Genomic DNA, 18702 nt, shown 5'->3' with positions numbered 1-18702 from the left:
CAGATTCCTTACCATCTGAGTCACCAGGGAAGCCATATATATATATTCTGTATACCCCTATATATATATTATATAATTAATATAATATATATTATATATTATATAATTAATACATATACATATATATATTATAGAGCTACATTTTCTGGCTCCTCAGCTCTTAGTTGAATGTTGAATTCAAGTAAATGAGTTTTCTAGCTCCTCTTTATACCTGAATATTTTTAAAAGTGAATATTTTGAAATATTCAACATATAGAAGGACAAATTTAATCTTAATACTCACCTCTTCTAAGTGATGACTGTTCATTCAAAGAAACTTATAGCTTCTTCCTGGTCTCTAGTAGAAATTGTTTCACTACCCAAGTTGGCATTGAAAGCCTAAAAAGTAGTCATTGGCTCAGAAGAAGCTTAGTAAAATTCGTATAGATATAGATATAGATGTAGATATATAGAGAGTCACAAAATGGACCTTGTCCAAATATAGAAAGACAGATTTGGTTATCTCATTCCCCTGCCTAAATCTTTCAGTGACTTCCCATGGCTCGTTGGCCAAAAGCCAACCCTTGTTATGGTCTCCCAGGCTCTTCATGACCTGCCCTGCTTTCCCTGTGGCCTCAGCTCCAATAATTCTCCTTAATCTTTGTGCTCATTCCTTACACCAGCTGCCATTTTTTCTCTCCCTCCTCCTCCTTGCTCCTTCACCTGCTTTCCCTGAGCTCATGTGCTTCCCTCCTTGTTTGCGTCACATGTTCTCCCTTCTGCCCAGAACACTGGATGGCTCTCTCCCCTCTTCTGTCCCCACACATGCATCCTCACCTAGCTGATGGCCCAACTCATCTTTCAGAGCTCATGTTATAGGTCACCTTTTCATGGAGGCGTTTTTCTGATGATCTCCCCAAGCACGTTAAAACAGGTACCCCGCTGATATTTTAGCACAGCTTCTCTTTATATTATAATTGCACGTTTTGTGAATATTTGCTTGTCTGTGCCCCACCAACACTGTCTGTTCTGTTCCTGGCTCCCTTTCCGGTTACTAGCTCAGTAATGAGAGGTCGATGGGACAAAGTATGTGGTTGTCAAATAAAAAAGAGAGACTGAGATGGAATTGTTGCCACAAAAAAGCTTGTAGTCCAATTGAACTGACAATAGTCCTTATAATACACAGGGATGATATTGGTGGGTACCAGAGAAGGGAGGGGTGGGGCAGGTGAAAGGGGTCCAAAGGCACGAACTTAAATTTATAAGATAAATAAATTCTGGGGATGTAATGTACGGCATGGTGACTGTAGTTAACAATATTATATTCATATTTGATAATTGCTAAGAGAGTAGATCATAAAAGTTCTTATCACAAGAAAAAAGTTTATTAATGTAAATATGTATGTGATAGTTGCTGATAATCCTGATAATTTCACAATGCATATATGTATATACACACACATCAAATCACTAATTTGTACATCTAAAGCTAATACAATATATATGGTCAATTATGTCTCAATAAATAAATGTAAAAAATCATGTTGTGAAAGTACACTAATTTTTTAAAGTTTAGTACTGGAAATGAAATAGATAGTACACACCACAGTACAAAAATCTATGGAAACATATGTGGAAATATAGAAAGAAAACACATGTAGAAGAAAACCAGAGAGTTAATAATTTCATCCCGAATGTCATATATTGAGGCCACACACGGTAGGGTAGTGTTTGACCATAAGAAGCTCAAAACTCTCTGGCTTATTAGTTTTACCAGATGGTATTCCATACTTGAATTATTTTATCTTCAGGTTTGTGTTAGGCGAGTTCTTTCTGCTGCTGCCTCGGACCGAATGCCCATTGCCAGTTCAGAGTGAGAACTGTGACTGTTGCAGGAATGGAGCTCTTGAGGCTCTGCACTCAGGCACGCTGGAGAAAGTCAGATCCTGGGAAACTGCAAACAGCACTGGTTTTTAAAGAAGGGAATGCCATAATGTTAATAGGCAGTGGTACCAGATTAAAGTAGCCTGACGGGTCTTCTCCATCGTAAGGATGTCCTTGTGGGTAGAACAAAGCCGTGGAGGCCTGCTGACTCACTGCGCCCTGCACTGCCCTGCTGCTCGTCAGGAGGGAAACACCTGAAGGCTGTCCTCGCTGTCCTTCTACGGCCTGATCTGGATGTGTGCCAACAGTCACCTCTCTTTCTCCTACTTTACTGGGCTTGTTGGCTACCCTCTGGTTCAGCATATTTTAAAAGATACATCTCAGATACAATCAGGTGTGTCTCTCACCTGAACAATCTAGAGCAGGAATGACAGACAGTGGAATAAAGGAGGGATTCCCGAGGTGGGGCTGAGAGTGCTTACTGGCGTCTCCTGGGACGGGCTCTGCGGTGGAGACAGCTGGGGCGGGGTTCAGTCCTGCCGGCAGAGGCCGGGGCTAGTGGTCTGAGCCATGCCCACTTTCCAGGAGATGAGGAAGCAGTGCGTCTGCAGAGGGATGTGGTCGTGTCTATTATGGCAGCCTCAGATTAGAAGATGGAAGCTTTCCCTGCAGAGGCCATGAAAGCACTAGTGATGGAAAGTGGTTTTTAAACAGCTGCCCAGGCGGGAGAGAACTGACGCTCCAACCTCACGCTGGCGCTGGTCCAGTGAGAATGCTTTTGCTGCTCTCCTATCCCCTCCTTTCCCTAGATGCACCTAGATGCTTCAGAAACTCACGTTAGCAAGATGAGGAAGAGGAGGAGAGTTAGGTGAGGAAAGAAAGAAGAAGCTAACAACTTCTGACCTGTAGCACCTGCTTTACCTAAACCTTTTTTCCCCTTAAATTACAACTGTTTATTTATCTTTAATTTTATTGGAGTATAACTGATAATCCCTGGTGGTTCAGATGGTAAAGAATTTGCCTGCAATGTGGGAGACCTGAGTTCAATCCCTGAGTCGGGAAGATCCCTGAGAAGGGAATGGCATCCCACCCCAGTATTCTTGCCTGGAGAGTTCCATGGACAGTGGGGCCCTGGAGGGCTATGTCAGGGGTTGCAAAGAGTTGGACAACTAAGACTTTCACTTTTGTAGCTCATTTATGTTGTTGTTTAGTCGCTGTCATGTCCGACGGTTTTGTGACCCTATGGGCTGTAGTCTGCCAGGCTCCTCTGTCTGTGGCATTCTCCAGTCCAGTGTACTGGATGGGTATCCATTCCCTCCTCCAGCGGCTTTCCTGCACCCAGGGACTGAACGCGTGTCTCCTGCATCGACGGACAGATTCATTACTACTGAGCCAACGGGGAAGCCACGTGGTTGATTTAGAGTGTTGTGTTAGTTTCAGGTACAGCAGAGTCATTCAGTTACACATATATCCGTTCCTTGTCAGATTCTTTTCCCCACCTGGACTCAGTTAGAATTTTGATTATTCTATGGACATTTATACTCTATTTATTAAATTGAGACTGTTCTGTGACTTACTGTAACAAAAAGAATTTTAATTGGCTGCTAGTGATTGTGGAGGTGGCAGGAGCTTCCTGAATTTTCACATTGGGTCAGGAGAAGGATAGTTAGCCATACAAAATGAATTAAAACAGAAAAGAATAAAAGCACTCTATGGTTGCATCCCATGAACTGTGCTTTGCTATCATACTTGTTACATATATTTATGACAACACGAGATGGTGGTGTCTGAGGTGGAGAGATGGGCTTCATGATGATCCAGGGCTACACTGAGTGGGTGTGGTTTAATAAATCATGACAAAGAAGTTTGAATATAGGAAATACACAAGATGAGGGTTTTGAGCATCAGTGTATCATGATGATATTTAAGAAAAATTTCCCTGGAAATAGTGTGCTGGTTGGATTAAGGACCAGATAATTTGAACAGGGAATATATATATTAATTAACAGAAAATATGTAATAATATGTAATAATTATGTAATATGTAATATTATATAATATGTAAATATGTAATATTTACATATGTAATATATATGTAATAATAGCATGCTACTATTGTTATCCAGGGATAGTGTAATAAAATTTGTACTGAGGAGATAGTAATAAAAATAGAAAGGAACTAATCTGAGAATATTTTAAGAGGAAAATGATAGAGATGGTGATTAATTTGATTTATTAATGAAAGAGTCATATACAATTCTTTAGTTTTAACTGAATGATAGATAGTCCAACTGATGTCAAATTGACAAATACCCCAGGGGAAGTGCCACCTAGAAGGAGGTATAGAACTTAATTCAGGTGAGAGGACATGGGGAGATACTACAGCAAAGTAACTCTTGAAGTCATGAAACATATGAATATTTTGATGGAAATAATAGATAGCTGTGGCCTTCAAACTTTAGAACACATGAGAACTACTGGTAGAGATCTTTAGAAATTCAATTCCCGCATCCTTTCTCACTTCTATAATATTTCTTTTTTGCTGTTTTTCAGTCACTGAGTCATGTCTCAGCAAGCCCATGGACTGTGGCAGCCAGGCTTCCCTGTCCCTCACCATCTCCCTGAGCTTGCTCTGATTCATGTCCTTTGAGTCGGTGATACTATCTAACCGTCTAATCCTCTGCCGCCCTCTTCTCCTTTTGCCTTCAATATTTTCTGGTGTCTCAGTCTTTTCCAGTGAGTCAGCTCTTCTCATCAGGTGGCCATAGTATTGGAGCTTCAGCTTCAGCATCAGTCCTTCAATGAATATTCAGGGTTGATTTCCTTTAGGATTGACTGGTTTGGTCTCTTTGCTGTCCAAGGGACCCTCAAGAGTTTTCTTTAGCACCACAATTTGAAAGCATCAATTCTTTAGCACTCAGCCTTCTTTATGGTCCAACTCTCACATCTGTACATGACTACTGGAAAAACCATAACTTTGACTATGGATTTTTGTCAGCAAAGTAATCACTTTACTTTTTAATATGCTGTCTAGGTTTGTCATAGCTTTCCTAGCAAGGAGCAAGCATCTTTTAATTTTAATCGTCTTTATAGACATCAGGATATCTAGGTAAGAGCCTGAAAATCTTTTTTTTTTTTTAACAAGTAATCTAGATGATTTTGATGCAGGTGGCCCAGGACACCCTTTGAGATCTTTCAGAGACTACAAGAAGAGCCTAGTATGAAGCCAGAGAAATGCTTAGAACTCTAAGCAGTAGGAAGGACTGTGGATCAAATCTCCGAAATTGTTAGGAAAGGCAAAAATAAGATTATAGCATAACCAGAGCTAGGGGTTCTGGTCCAAGAGCAAGGGGCTGGCCTGGATCAGATAGACTGTAAAAGGCAAGGGGTGTGAAGGTGGAGGCAACATATAGTCATCTATCTTTCACTCACATCCTGCCTGTATCTTTTTGTTTCAGTTGTGTTTCATATAAACAGCATATGGTTGGGTAATTTCTCTCTCATAACTAGAGCATTTTGTCCATTTTGAAGTCTTTCCCAGTCCAAATCTGCTGTTAGTAATGAGTCTCACTCATATTAACATATTTCCTCATGTGTTGTGTGATTTTCTATTGTGGCTTGAATCTTTATCTGAGAGAATTCTTTTAACCCCAGGGATGAAGTTGGGCTCCTCTGAAAAGCATCTGTGTTTCCCTTGCCTAAGAACCTTCAGTTCAGTGCACTTCAGTGCAGTCCAGTCGCTCAGCCGTGCCCGACTGTTTGCGACTCCATGAATCGCAGCACTCCAGGCCTCCCTGTCCATCACCAACTCCCGGAGTTTACTCAAACTCATGTCCATTGAGTCGGTGATACCATCCAGCCATCTCATCCTCCATCGTCCCCTTCTCCTCCTGCCCTCAGTCTTTCCCAGCATCAGGGTCTTTTCAAATAAGTCAACTCTTCGCATGAGGTGGCCAAAGTGTTGGAGTTTCAGCTTCAGCATCAGTCCTTCCAATGAACATCCAGGACTGATCTCATTTAGGATGGACTGGTTGGATCTCCTTGCAGTCCAAGGGACTCTCAAGAGTCTTCTCCAACACCACAGTTCAAAAGCATCAATTCTTCGGTGCTCAAGCTTTCTTTATAGTCCAACACTCACATCCATACATGACCACTGGAAAAACCATAGGCTTGACTAGACGGACCTTTGTTGGCAAAGTAATGTCTCTGCTTTTAAATATGCTATCTATGTTGGTCATAACCTTCCTTCCAAGAAGCAAGTACCTTTTAATTTCATGGCTGCAATCACCATCTGCAGTGATTTTGGAGCCCAGAAAAATAAAGTCAGCCACTGTTTCCACTGTTTGCCTATCTATTTGCCATGAAGTGATGGGACCAGATGCCATGATCTTAGTTTTCTGAATGTTGAGCTTTAAGCCAACGTTTTCGCCCTCTTCTTTCACTTTCATCAAGAGGCTCCTTAGTTCTTCTTCACTTTCTGCCATAAGGATGGTGTCATCTGCATATCTGAGGTTACTGATATTTCTCCCGGCAATCTTGATTCCGGCTTGTGCTACCTCAAGCCCAGCATTTCTCATGATATACTCTGCATAGAAGTTAAATAAGCAGGATGACAGTATACAGCCTTGACATATTCCTTTTCCTATTTGGAACCAGTCTGTTGTTCCATGTCCAGTTCTAACTGTTGCTTCCTGACCTGTATACAGGTTTCTCAAGAAGCTAAGCACCCTAGGGAAGGATAAATCTATATTGTTTTCAACTATATTCTTGACTTGAAAATTTTTACATCATCCTTTATTGTGAATTCAGGCTAAAAACTACTGTTAAAGTTGGCTTATGTTTATGAATTCTCAAAGGACATTTTTACTCCTCTGTTTAGAGCACCAGGTTTCAAGTCGCTAATTTTCACTCGGCAGGCAGGGGTTTATTTCTAGCTCCCTCTTACATGGAAAGATTTGTGGATCTAAGTTTACTGGAGGAACTTCTGTGAAACACTACCTCTCCAACCTGCTGTCATCCCCAAAGGCCCTGGTCTTGTCTTCTGCCTCCTGAGTTCCACAAAGTCATTAAAATAAAAGTTCAAGGACACTGGGATTTGGTAAATACTCTGAAGGCCAAAGCTGAATTCATGCTGTAGTCACTCTAGGTGCCTCACTTCATATTTTACTGTTTTTATTGCCAATTTTTTGTTGTATTTTAAAGGATATATTTGATTTGTTTTTATATTTCTTGCAGTACTTGCTTTCAGGGAGGAGGTGGTCAGTGTATTTAGTATCAAAACAGTGTTCCCTTTAATAGTTCTTTTAGTGATGATTTGTAAGAGGTAAATTATCTATCTGTCTTGGTCTTATTTTATGCTTGTGATAATTATTAATTTTAATTATTAACTTGACTAGGCTATGGTACTTAGTTTTTGATCAAACACCAGTCTAGATGTTGCTGTGAAGGAGTTTTTAAGATGTGATTAACACTTAACTCAGTAATATTTGGGTAAAGCAAAGAATGTTCCCTAATATGAGTGGGCCTCATCTTATCAGTTGAAGGCCCTCAAAGAGAAGACTGATGTACCCCCAGGAAGAAGGAATTGTACCTTTAGGCTGCGTTCCAACTCAAGACTGTGACATCGACTCCTGCAAGAATTTCTAACCTGCTGGCCAGCCCTGAATTCCAGATTTGCCAACTCCCACATAAACCAGTTCCTTAAATCTCTCTAGTCTCTCGACCTCTATTCCTTCTTCCCCTCATTCCCTGTCTTCTCTCCCCCATCACTGTCTCTCTCTCTATCATTTCCACTATTTTTGTTTCTCTGAAGAATTCTGACTGATCCAGTATTCATACTTTAAAACAGCTTATTTGAGTAGAAAATTTTGGATAGGCAGTTGTTTTCCTCCATAACTTTCACAATATTGCTTTATCCTTTGACCTCTGTCATTGCCATTGAGAAGTCATAGAATTATTCCATTATGGGTTCTCAGTCTTTCTTCTCTTGTTGCTGCTGTAAGATTTTATCTTTGTCTCTCTTTATTAAAAAATGTCACTTATGTATATAATTATCGGTGTCCCCTTTTCCCACATATGAGAATGCGTTCCCTTCAGAAGTGCCCATCAGTTGCACTGACCTTGCAGTGTCCCCTGGGGTGGTGAGTACTACCCTCACTGTGATGTCTCAAAGGCAATCTAAGTGCCTGCTGGCCTTGCCCTTGAAGTTTTGAACACCAGCTGTGAGTCGCTCTCTCAGGCACTTGAATATCAGCTGCAAGGAGGTGCCCTGGGCACTGGGTGCCATCCAAGCAGCACCACCCCAGAGCTCTTCGTCTCTGCCCTTGCAACCCCGGAAAAGCCCACTGCTTCATGCAGTGCTGCTCATTCTCCCCTTCTTACGGCTTCAGCTTCTCATACATGTGTGGTCAGCCTTGCCTGGTGGCTCAGACGGTAAAGAATCTGCCTGCAATGCAAGAGACCCAGGTCCGATCCCTGGATCCAGGGGAACATCCCCTGGAGAAGGGATTGGCAATGCACCCCAGTATTGTTGCCTGGAGAATTCCATGGAGAGAGGAGCCTGGCAGGCTACCATCCGCGGGGTTGCAAACAGTCGGACACGACGGAATGACCAACACTTTCACTTCACACAGGTGTCATTGGTTCTTTTAATTGTATCGTCTCTAACATTCTCAGTGTGGTTTCTGCTTCCCTGATTGGTTCCTGACTGACACAAGCACCCGTCTTATATTTAAACACACAGAAGAAGACATGAAGAGGTGAGCATGCACGTCTACTAATACGTGACCCAGCGGTCCTCAGGTCTCTGTCAGACTGTTCTGTCTCAGTCAGCAGAGTCATGCACGTTCAGACAAGTGTATTTATCAGCTGTGCTGCCTTTCGAGTAGTTGTTCTTAATAGAGTATCATGCTTTTGTTTAATGAAAGTTTTTGAAAAATCTTAGAAATCCTAAAATTTGGGGCTTTTGAAAACAGTTAATGCAAGAATTGGACATTTTCAGAGAGTAACTAACTGTGTCTGAGATTGCTGGGTGATTACCATCATCCTAATTTAGAGATGAGGAGGGTAAATCCATGATAGATTTAGGTGACTAATCTGTGGGCATTCACGGAAGTCAGTGCAGTTTGTGATAGTATGGAGACAGTACTTGGCACTTGGTATTGATGAAAAGATTTCCTATTCATGTAAAACTGACCATCCCATCATTGCAGAGGAATTTTGAGTAGATTAATATTTATATATATTATATATATATATACACAATACAAGTATGTGTAAGTATATATAGATATGTATGTATCTATGTACACACACATATATAAGTGTATGTGTATATGTGAAAGTAAACTATCTTAATGCAGACACCCTAGAGCAAAGGTCATACTTCTGAGATGTCTGTGAAATGAGACCTGAAGGTATAAGATAACGGGCATCTTCTTTTAAGAACCTTTTGAAAAACTAAAACTAGAAATATTTACCTTGTAGGGTCAGGCTCTTTTACAGTGTTATTTGTTTTAAAAGGCTTGAAAAATATTTTCTCAACAAGGCCCTTCCCTTTGGGAAGTGAGTCTCCTGCCACTGCCCAGCAGCGAGTCCATTTCTGTGAATGGCTGTGGAATATGAGGCGCCTGCCTGCCAGTGCGGCAGATGTAAGAGATGTGGGTTTGATACCCAGTCGGGAAGATCCCCTGGAATAGGAGATGGCAGCCCACTCGTTTTCTTCCCTGAGAACCCCATAGACAGTCCACAGGGTGCAAAGCGTTGGACATGACTGAAGCGACTTAGCGGGCGTGCAAGCCAAGCCCTCGCTGTGAGAGCTGACATCGTGCAGTGCCTTAGCTGCCAGGTCTAACTAGGTCACTTCATGCATTTAGCTGTTGACCAGTGAGTGCATATTTCTTAAGTGTGAAGCTTCTTGACAAAGTTATAATTGTGCAGCTGTCTGTATTTGCCACAGTGTCTCTTTTTTCTCCTCTTTTCCTTTCCTTCAAATTTGTTGAGAATCTGTAATATAACAAATGAGATGGACATTTATCAGTGAAATTTTGTTAAAAAACAAGAAAATTAATTTTGCCACATGGAATAACATTCTGTGTGGCACAAGCATAAACTAATAAAAACCAGAGATAACTTGTGTGTTCTTTTGTGTTCCCGCTGTCAAACCATTGAGACTTCTAATCTCATTATCAAATTATCTCAATTTAAAATACCAGTTTTGGAATTTGGGGATGAGGCCCATTGAACACTAGATTACTCTCACTGAAGGTAATGTTTTCAACTAGCAGAGTGAATATAGTACAGATATTTATTTTATTACATTTCCCAATTTACCATATGTTGTTGGGACACATTTTGCTAGTAATTTGGGCATTATTTTTGTTTATATCTGGGAATCACATGTTCAAACACTTTTATATAGGTAATTTCTACAGGGCATGTTTATTTCAACCTCAGGGATTCATTTAATTGAATACAGCTCTCCTAAACATCTTCATTTGCTAGTTCTGATGTTTCCATTCTTGTACATCCTTGAAGCTTTTTACAGAATAAGAATCTTATGTTTTGAAAAAACTTGATCACAGTTATTTTAAAATGCATGTTTTAATGTCCAATGTAGAGCTTCATTATGTATGCAAGTATACAAGCTCTAAACAGAGGTAGTATAATGTTTTGTAATAAACACATATTTTTATGACTATCTTATATATACACACATATATAAAATTTCTACTTACAAACTTAATTGCCTTAGCTTGGGCTCAGTCAGTGTTAGTCACTCAGTCGTATCTGACTCTTTGTGACTCCAGGGACTGTAGCCCACCAGGCTCCTCCGTCCATGGAATTTTGCGGGCAGGAATCCTGGAATGGGTTGCCATTTCCTCCAGGGGCTCTTCCTGACCCAGGGATCAAACCTGGTCTCCTGCATTGCAGGCAGATTCTTTACTGTCTGTACCACCAGGGAAGCCCTAGCTTGGGCTACTGTCACAAAACACCACAGACTGGCTGTTTTGAACAACAGATGTTAATTTCTCACAGTTCTAGAGGTTGGGAGTCTGAGATCAAGTTCCTGGCTGATTTAGCTCTTGTTGTCTCACACGATGGAGAGAGAGAGAGAGCTCTCTGGCATCTTCTCCTGTAAGGACACTAATCCTGTAGTTTCAGGAATCCACCCTGATGACCTCATTTAACCTTAATTACATCTTTGCTCCAAATACGGCTATGCTGGGGGTTAGACCTTCAACATATTGAAGATGGATACGATTCAGTCCACAGCACATATGCTCTTTAAAGCTATAGTAACGTAAGAAGTATAAAGTGAGTTGTCCTATAATCTCAACCCATATAGAAGGGCTCTCTTTATAGTTGTTCAGATCTTTCCATATTTTCCAGTGTGCATATTTCTTTGCATGTGTGTGTGCATGCAAAATATACATGTTAGTGTTTATGATTATAGTTTACATATTATTCTGTAATCTAACATTCTCATTTAACACTTCCTGAATTTTTTTACAGTAGAAATACACTGTATACTTATACACTGTTTAAATGTTTTAGTACTAAATTTTTTTTAAACATACTGAATTATATATAGATTCATTTTTACAACTCATTTTTTATATAAAATATACAATGTAATGGAGAAGGAAATGGCAACCCACTCCAGTATTCTTGCCTGGAAACTGCCATGGACAGAGGAGCCTGGTGGGCTACAGTTCATGGGGCACAAAAGAGCTGGACATGACTAAGCAACTAAGCAACTACAGTAGCATGTAAAATCTTCTTAAATGAAAACATGTATCTTTCCTTTATTCATTTTGGGTGTTATGGAGTATTCTTACTATATTGTGTTAATATACTACAATAGACTTAAACATTTATTATTTTCTTGATGGATATTAAAGTCATTTGCAATATTGTAAAGGACTTCCTATTTCAGAGCCCTTATGTAAGTACAGGGTAGATTTCTAGGTTTTGAATAAGAACAATTTACTGTTAGATAAATATTGCCAAAGTGTCTTTTGGACAATGTATGTTGATACCACATCCTTTATTAATCTGGCAAAATATTACCTAAAAGTTTTAGCCAACATTAGAGGTGAAATAGGAGGCAGTTGTTTTAAATTTTGTATTTCTGTTATTTTTAATGAGTTTGAGCATTATCATATTTATTTATGCTTTATTCTTTCTTATAAGAATTATCTGCCCTTATTCACCTTAACTTTTGGTTTATTTGTATCTTTTCATCTTAGTTATAGATCTCTGCATTATTATGTATATTAAATTGTTTTTTATGTATTTTCAAAATGTTGTCTTTTGATTTTTAAACCATGAGTAAATAATGAATAAGTGAATGAATGATAAGAAAGGCAAACACCATTAGCTGAAGTGTGAGGTAGTTATATACACTCCCATGTGTAAAGCAGATAGCTGATGCAAAGCAGCTCTGTAGCACAGGGAGCCCAGCCTGGTGCTCCGTGATAGCCTAGAGGGGTGGGATGGGGTTGCATAGAGGGAGGCTCAAGAGGGAAGGAATATATATTAATATATAGTTATGACAGTTGTATGGCAGAAACCAATGCAGCATTATAGAGAAATTATTCTCCAATTAAAGAAGAGTTAAGTACACTGTGGCATGTGTGTTATGGACACATGTACTCAGGCCACTGCAGGGTCCTGGAGGAGCGGTCTCTGAAGCAGGGTGGGAGGAAGAAGATCCCTGTGCCACTCGAACCTACAGCTGGGCTTTAAAATGTGAGTAGAAATCACTGCCAGAAAAGTTATTCCAGGGAGGGGATGCAGCAATCCAAATAGAAAAGAAGAAGATCTATTCTGGAAATTAGATATAGTTCTCTGTGCCAAGCACAAGGTCCTGTACAGTGAGAGCGGTAAGACGGAGCCGCTCCACAGAGATGGAAAAGTACTAATTGAGCAGCATGCTTATCACAATAAGGCATTTAAACTTTCCCTGAAAACTGGGAGAAGCACTGATAAGTCAAGATTTGGATTTAGGAAGACTGTTCTAATACAAACATGAAAAATAATGTGGAAGGAATCTAAAAGCAGGTAGACCAGCTTGTGGTCTATTTGAGGCAGGCATTAATATTTTCATTGTCATAATGGAAATGACACCACCTGTGTGGAAAATAAAAGCCTTTACATGTCTGATAATTAAAATTGAGTTAATTCCAGAAGACTATATACCCAGAGAATGGGGGATAATTGGGTTAGAGAGATTTTTCATTTTCTTCTGTAGACAGATACTTTTGCATTATTGAGTTTTATTTTTCAATCAAGCATAGACTTTTCTAAGAAAGTAAGTTTGAAGCTAATCAATAACAGAAATATTGAGTGTTTTTGTGGACCAGCAAATCAGTATGAACCCCAGTTTTAACATGACTGCACATGTGGGTGTGCTAATACTTGGTTGCATTCCTGTTTTATAAGTATTCCAGTAAAAAATGCTTCTGCTCTTCTTTGTTATCGTCAGATTGCATCTGGAACCTGGTGTTCCCAGATCAATGTGGAGAATGTGCAGGAGAAAGGAACTGCAAGTGAAATGACATCCATTCATGTCAGATAAGAAAATGGAGTTGCTGTGCCTGGCACAGGTCTGATGGGATATTTAGCTTTGGTTATTGATGATGTGTTTGCCAAGGAGGAATAAGACAAATTCACTAAATCTCTAACGAACATCGGAAAGAGAAATTGGAGTTATAATAGGGCAGATTTGACTTAAAAAAAAGAAAGAAGTTGAATGGGTGTCAGTTTTTTTTAATGCCTGGAAAACAAACATTTCTGATATTTTTGCCAGCTTCTCATAAACTGGCAAAATTGCAGTAGTCAGGCCTTCATCTAATCAATGCTTAAAGCCAGTTGTGTTGTGATAGACTCCATACGGTTCAGCCACATTTATTTATATGTAAATACATCTAATATTTTATGTGTGTGTTTCTCTTTTTGTTAAATACAACTAATATTTTCATTTCTTAAACTGGTTATGCTAGACCTCGTTTTGTCTTTGCACACTAACACACCAATAGATGGTATTGGCAATAAAAAATGATGGGTTTTCTCAGCATTACTGGATCTCTCCTCAACCTAACCATTTACATCTTCTTTTCTCACAAGCACTCTGTGTATAAGCCTAAATTATCCTCATGCTTCTGTCAGGTTGGTTTATTTTTCTTCCTTGATTCTTGCCTCATTGCAACAAAGATTTGGAATGACAGTTTAAAGAGTTTAAAACAACAGAGAAGTTGTAGTTCAGTTCACCTCAAGCAGATAGACCTTTCATTAGACAGACATTCTCAAGATAGGGGAGCAGGCCAACCTCAAAGGAGTCTTCTTTTTCCCTGCTACTGCTAAGTCACTTCAGTCGTGTCTGACTCTGTGCGACCCCATCCCTGGGATTCTCCAGGCAATAACACTGGAGGGGGTTGCCATTTCCTTCTCCAACACATAAAAGTGAAAAGTGAAAGTGAAGTCGCTCAGTCGTGTCTGACTCTTCGCAACCCCATGGACTGCAGCCCACCAGGCTCCTCCTTCCATGGGATTTTCCAGGCAAGAGTACTGGAGTGGGGTGCCATTGCCTTCTCCGCTAGCTACCCCTTTTTTATACACCATATGTCCTCGTTTTGGTTACGCTTTGTGCAAAATAGGGCTTGTACCCACTACCAGTCAATGAAAGAGAATGCAAATGGACATACACTCAAAGCCAATTGACAATTGCAAGTTATGTAACAGCAGGCTGTGTTGTTTCTATCTTCCCATAATTCAGTCTATTGTTACAATCAGATGTAGAATATTTGTGAACTCTTAATGGGCCCCTAGTTGCCCATGGTTACTTGGAAAAGCCCCTGTGGTAAGTTTGTATTCACTGTGTGTCTAGGGCATATGTGCAGGAGTTGGAAAAGTCTCTGTGGTTAATTTTGTAACATATCTGTGAGCTGCTCTTGGGTATGTCTGAGATGGGTTTGAGAGATAAGCTTGCATCCCTTTCAGCCAGGCAACCCCTTATTGCTCATGCCTAACTTCCTACCTAACAGTTTTAATGTTTCTTGAAGGTTTCTTACCCACAGCCATTAATATTTTATTCTCTCACTAACAAAGAAAATGGAGTTCCCTGAAAAAGAGCTGCCCTCTGGTCTTGCTGTGGCAGATACCCTAGAAGATAAGACTTCAGCTTCATCTGTGGCTTTAAGGTCTGGTGCCTGGGCAGATGGTAATTACCCAAAACCTGGCATTAGCCTAGACTACACTGGGTTGTGAGATATACTCTGCTTGGCCCTCCTCCCAGGCTGCTGATAAAGGCAACAGTTTATGTTTTTTCCTGCTTAACTGATATATTTCCAAGATGAGTTAAAGTTTAAGCCCGCGGAAATATTGCTTACTTGGTGGAATCTGGACCATCATTTTGCAAATATTCTCAAGTTCTTTGATTGGAAAGTGGATGTATTAGGGTTCTCCAGAGAAATGGAGCCAATAGGACATATATAAATATGAAGATGTGTATATGTGTGTGTGTGTGCATATATATATATGTATATATATATGTATATATTTATTGAAGGAATTGGGCCTGTGATTATAGAGATTACAGAGATTAACAGGCCCCCAGATCTGCAGGTGAGTTGATAAACTCAAGACCCACAGAACCCATGGTGTAGTTCAAGGCTGTAGGCTGGCAGCCTCTAGACTCAGGAAGAGCCAAGATGTCTCAATTCAGTTCGAAAGGAAAGGAAAATAGCCACTGTGCCGAGCTGAAGGTAGTTAAGCAAGAGGGATCTCCTGTATTTGGGGGGGACCAGCCCTTTTGTTCTAGTCAGACCTTCATATGACTGGATAAGGCCCATGCACAGCAGGGAGGCCAATCTGCTTGACTCAGTCACACCCAAAAATACCCTCATAGAAATACACAGCATAATGTTTCAACGAATACTGAGTACACCGTGGCCCACTCAAGTAGCAACCATCACAGTAGCATTAGCAGATCAGGTGTTAACATTGCTCGAACATATTTATTGCATGTTATCTGCCTTTTAATTCTCTCTTTCTCCTATCAGGGATTATTTACTTAGCATCAACTGTTAGTCATTTGGAATCCACCACACTTTTGCTGATGGTCTGTGCTCGAGATGGTGGTGGGCTCACATCTGTCACTAATGCTGAAGTCACCATACACATTCTCCAGACGACTCTGGCACCTGCTGAATTTGAAAGGCCTAAGTACACTTTCTCTGTTTATGAAGACGTGCCTGAAGACAGTCCTGTGGGAACAGTGAAAGCTAAAGAGTCCTTGAGTAAGTACTTAAGTCTTATGCTACATTGAAATCCATTATTGGAACATTATTGGAAAGAAGGATAAGCAAACCCCTTCTTTCAATAACACAAGAAATGATTTGTACACATGGATATCACCAGATGGTCAGTACTGAAATCAGATTGATTATATTCTTTGGAACTGAATATGGAGAAGTTCTATACAGGCAGTTAAAACAAGACCAGAAGCTGACTGTAGCTCAGATCATGAGCTCCTTATTGCAAAATCCAGACTTAAATTGAAGAAATTAGGGAAAACAACTAGGCTATTCAGGTATGACCTAAATCATACCTAAATCAGGTATGAACTTATGATTATACAGTGGAAGGGACAAATAGATTCAAGGGATTAGATCTGATAGACAGAGTGCCTGAAGAACTATGGATGGAGGTTTGTAACACTGTACAGGAGACAGTGATCAATACCATCCTCAAGAAAAAGAAATGCAAAAAGACAAAATGGTTGTCTGAGGAGGCCTTACAAATAGCTGAGAAAAGAAGTGAAGTGAAAGGGAAAGGAGGAAAGGAAAGGTACACCCATCTGAATGCAGAGTCCAAAGAATAGCAAAGAAAGATAAGAAAGCCTAAGTGAACAATGCAGAGAAATAGAGAAAAACAATAAAATGGGAAAGACTAGAGATCTCTTCAAGAAAATTAGGGATACCAAGGGAAACTTTCATGCAAAGATGGGCTCAATAAAGGACAGAAATGGTATGGATCTAACAGAAGCAGAAGCTACTAAGAAGAGGTGGCAAGAATACACAGAACAACTATTCAAAAAGATCTTAATGACCCAGATAACCACAATGGTGTGATCACTCACCTAAAGCCAGACATCCTGGAATGCGGAGTCAAGTGGGCCTTAGGAAACATCACTACGAACAAAGACAGTGGAGGTGACAGAATTCCAGTTGAGCTATTTCAAATCCTAAAAGATGGTGCTATGAAAGTGCTGCGCACAATATGCCAGCAAATTGGGAAAACTCAGCAGTGACCACAGGACTGGAAAAATGTTAGTTTTCATTCCAATCTCAAAGAAAGGCAATACCAAAGAATGTTCAAACTACTGCACAATTGCATTCATTTCACATGCTAGCAAGGTAATGCTCAAAATCCTCCAAGCTAGGTTTCAACAGTACATGAACTGAGAATTTCCACATATACAAGCTGGATTTAGAAAAGGCAGAGGAACCAGTGATCAAGTTGCCAATATTGTGGGATCATAGAAAAAGCAAGAGAATTCCAGAAAAACATCTACTACTTCTACATTGACTACACTAAAATCTTGACTGTATGGATCACAACAAACTGGAAAATTCTTAAACAGATAGAAAAATGACATCTTACCTGCCCCCTGAGAAATCTGTATGCAGGTCTAGAAGCAACAGTTAGAACCAGACATGGAACAATAGACTGGTTCAAAATTGGAAAAGAAGTATGTCAAAACTGTATATTGTCACCCTGCTTATTTAACTTCTATGCAGAGTACATCATGCGAAATGCTGGGATGGTTAAAGCATAAGCTGGAATCAAGATTGCTAGGGGAAATTTAATAAGCTCAGATATGCAGTTGATACCACCCTTGGCAGAAAGCAGAGAGGAACTAAAGAGCCTCTCTGTAAAGGTGAAAGAGGAGAGTGAAAAAGCTGATTTAAAACTAAACATTCAAAAAACGAAGATCATGGCATCTGGTCCCATCATGTCATGGCAAATAGATGGGGAAACAATGGAAACAGTGACAGATTTTATTTTCTTGGGCTCCAAAATCACTGTGAATGATGACTACAGCCCTGAAATTAAAAGGCCCTTGCTCCTTGGAAGAAAAGCTGTGACAGCCCTAGACAGCATATTAGAAAGCAGAGACATTACTTTTCTGACAAAGATCTGTATAGTCAAAGCTATGGCTTTTCCAGTAGTCATATATGGATGTGAGAGTTAGACCATAAAGAATGCTAATCACCAAAGAATTGGTGCTTTTGATCTGTGGTGTTGGAGAAGGGCCTTGAGAATCCCTTGGACCACAGGGAGATCAAACCAGTAAATCCTAAAGGAAATCAATCCTGAATATTCATTGGAAGGACTGATTTGTATCTGAAGTTCCAATACTTTGGCCACCTGGTGCGAAGAGCAAACTCATTGGAAAAGACCCTGATGCTGGGAAAGATTGAAGGCAGGAGAAGTGGACAACAGAGGATAAGCTGAATGACATCACTGACTCAATGGACATGAGTTTGAGCAAACTCCGAGAGATGGTGAAGGACAGGGAAGCCTGGTATGGTGCAGTCCATGGAGTAGCAAAGAATCGGACACAACAATGCAGTGTTGAATAAATCTTTCCTTTTCTCCATGAAAGAATTGAGACCATACAACCTATGGCTTGCTCTTTGTTCTTTCAACATTATTTTTATCCTACTTTTTTAAATCACAAAAGTAATGGGTACTTTTAACCCACTGCTCATTTCACAGACACACAGACTTAAAAAAAATTTATGAAAACACATCCAACTGTATTTGCTGTTC

General features: G+C 40.0%; 1 protein-coding gene across 1 annotated transcript in view; it reads left to right on the top strand.

Annotated features, from left to right (window-relative positions):
• DCHS2 (dachsous cadherin-related 2) overlaps positions 1-18702 on the top strand; it is a 332448-nt gene that overhangs the window by 166151 nt on the left and 147595 nt on the right. Inside the window, exon 5 of the mRNA XM_061140717.1 lies at positions 15927-16163. Within this exon, the coding sequence (XP_060996700.1) occupies positions 15927-16163 (237 nt within the window). The remainder of the gene's footprint in view (positions 1-15926; positions 16164-18702) is intronic.

The sequence above is a fragment of the Dama dama genome, chromosome 5 (assembly GCF_033118175.1).
Source record: "Dama dama isolate Ldn47 chromosome 5, ASM3311817v1, whole genome shotgun sequence".
NCBI lineage: Eukaryota > Metazoa > Chordata > Mammalia > Artiodactyla > Cervidae > Dama > Dama dama.
Note: the sequence above shows the minus strand (reverse complement) of the source record. Positions and strands in the feature narration are given on the sequence as shown.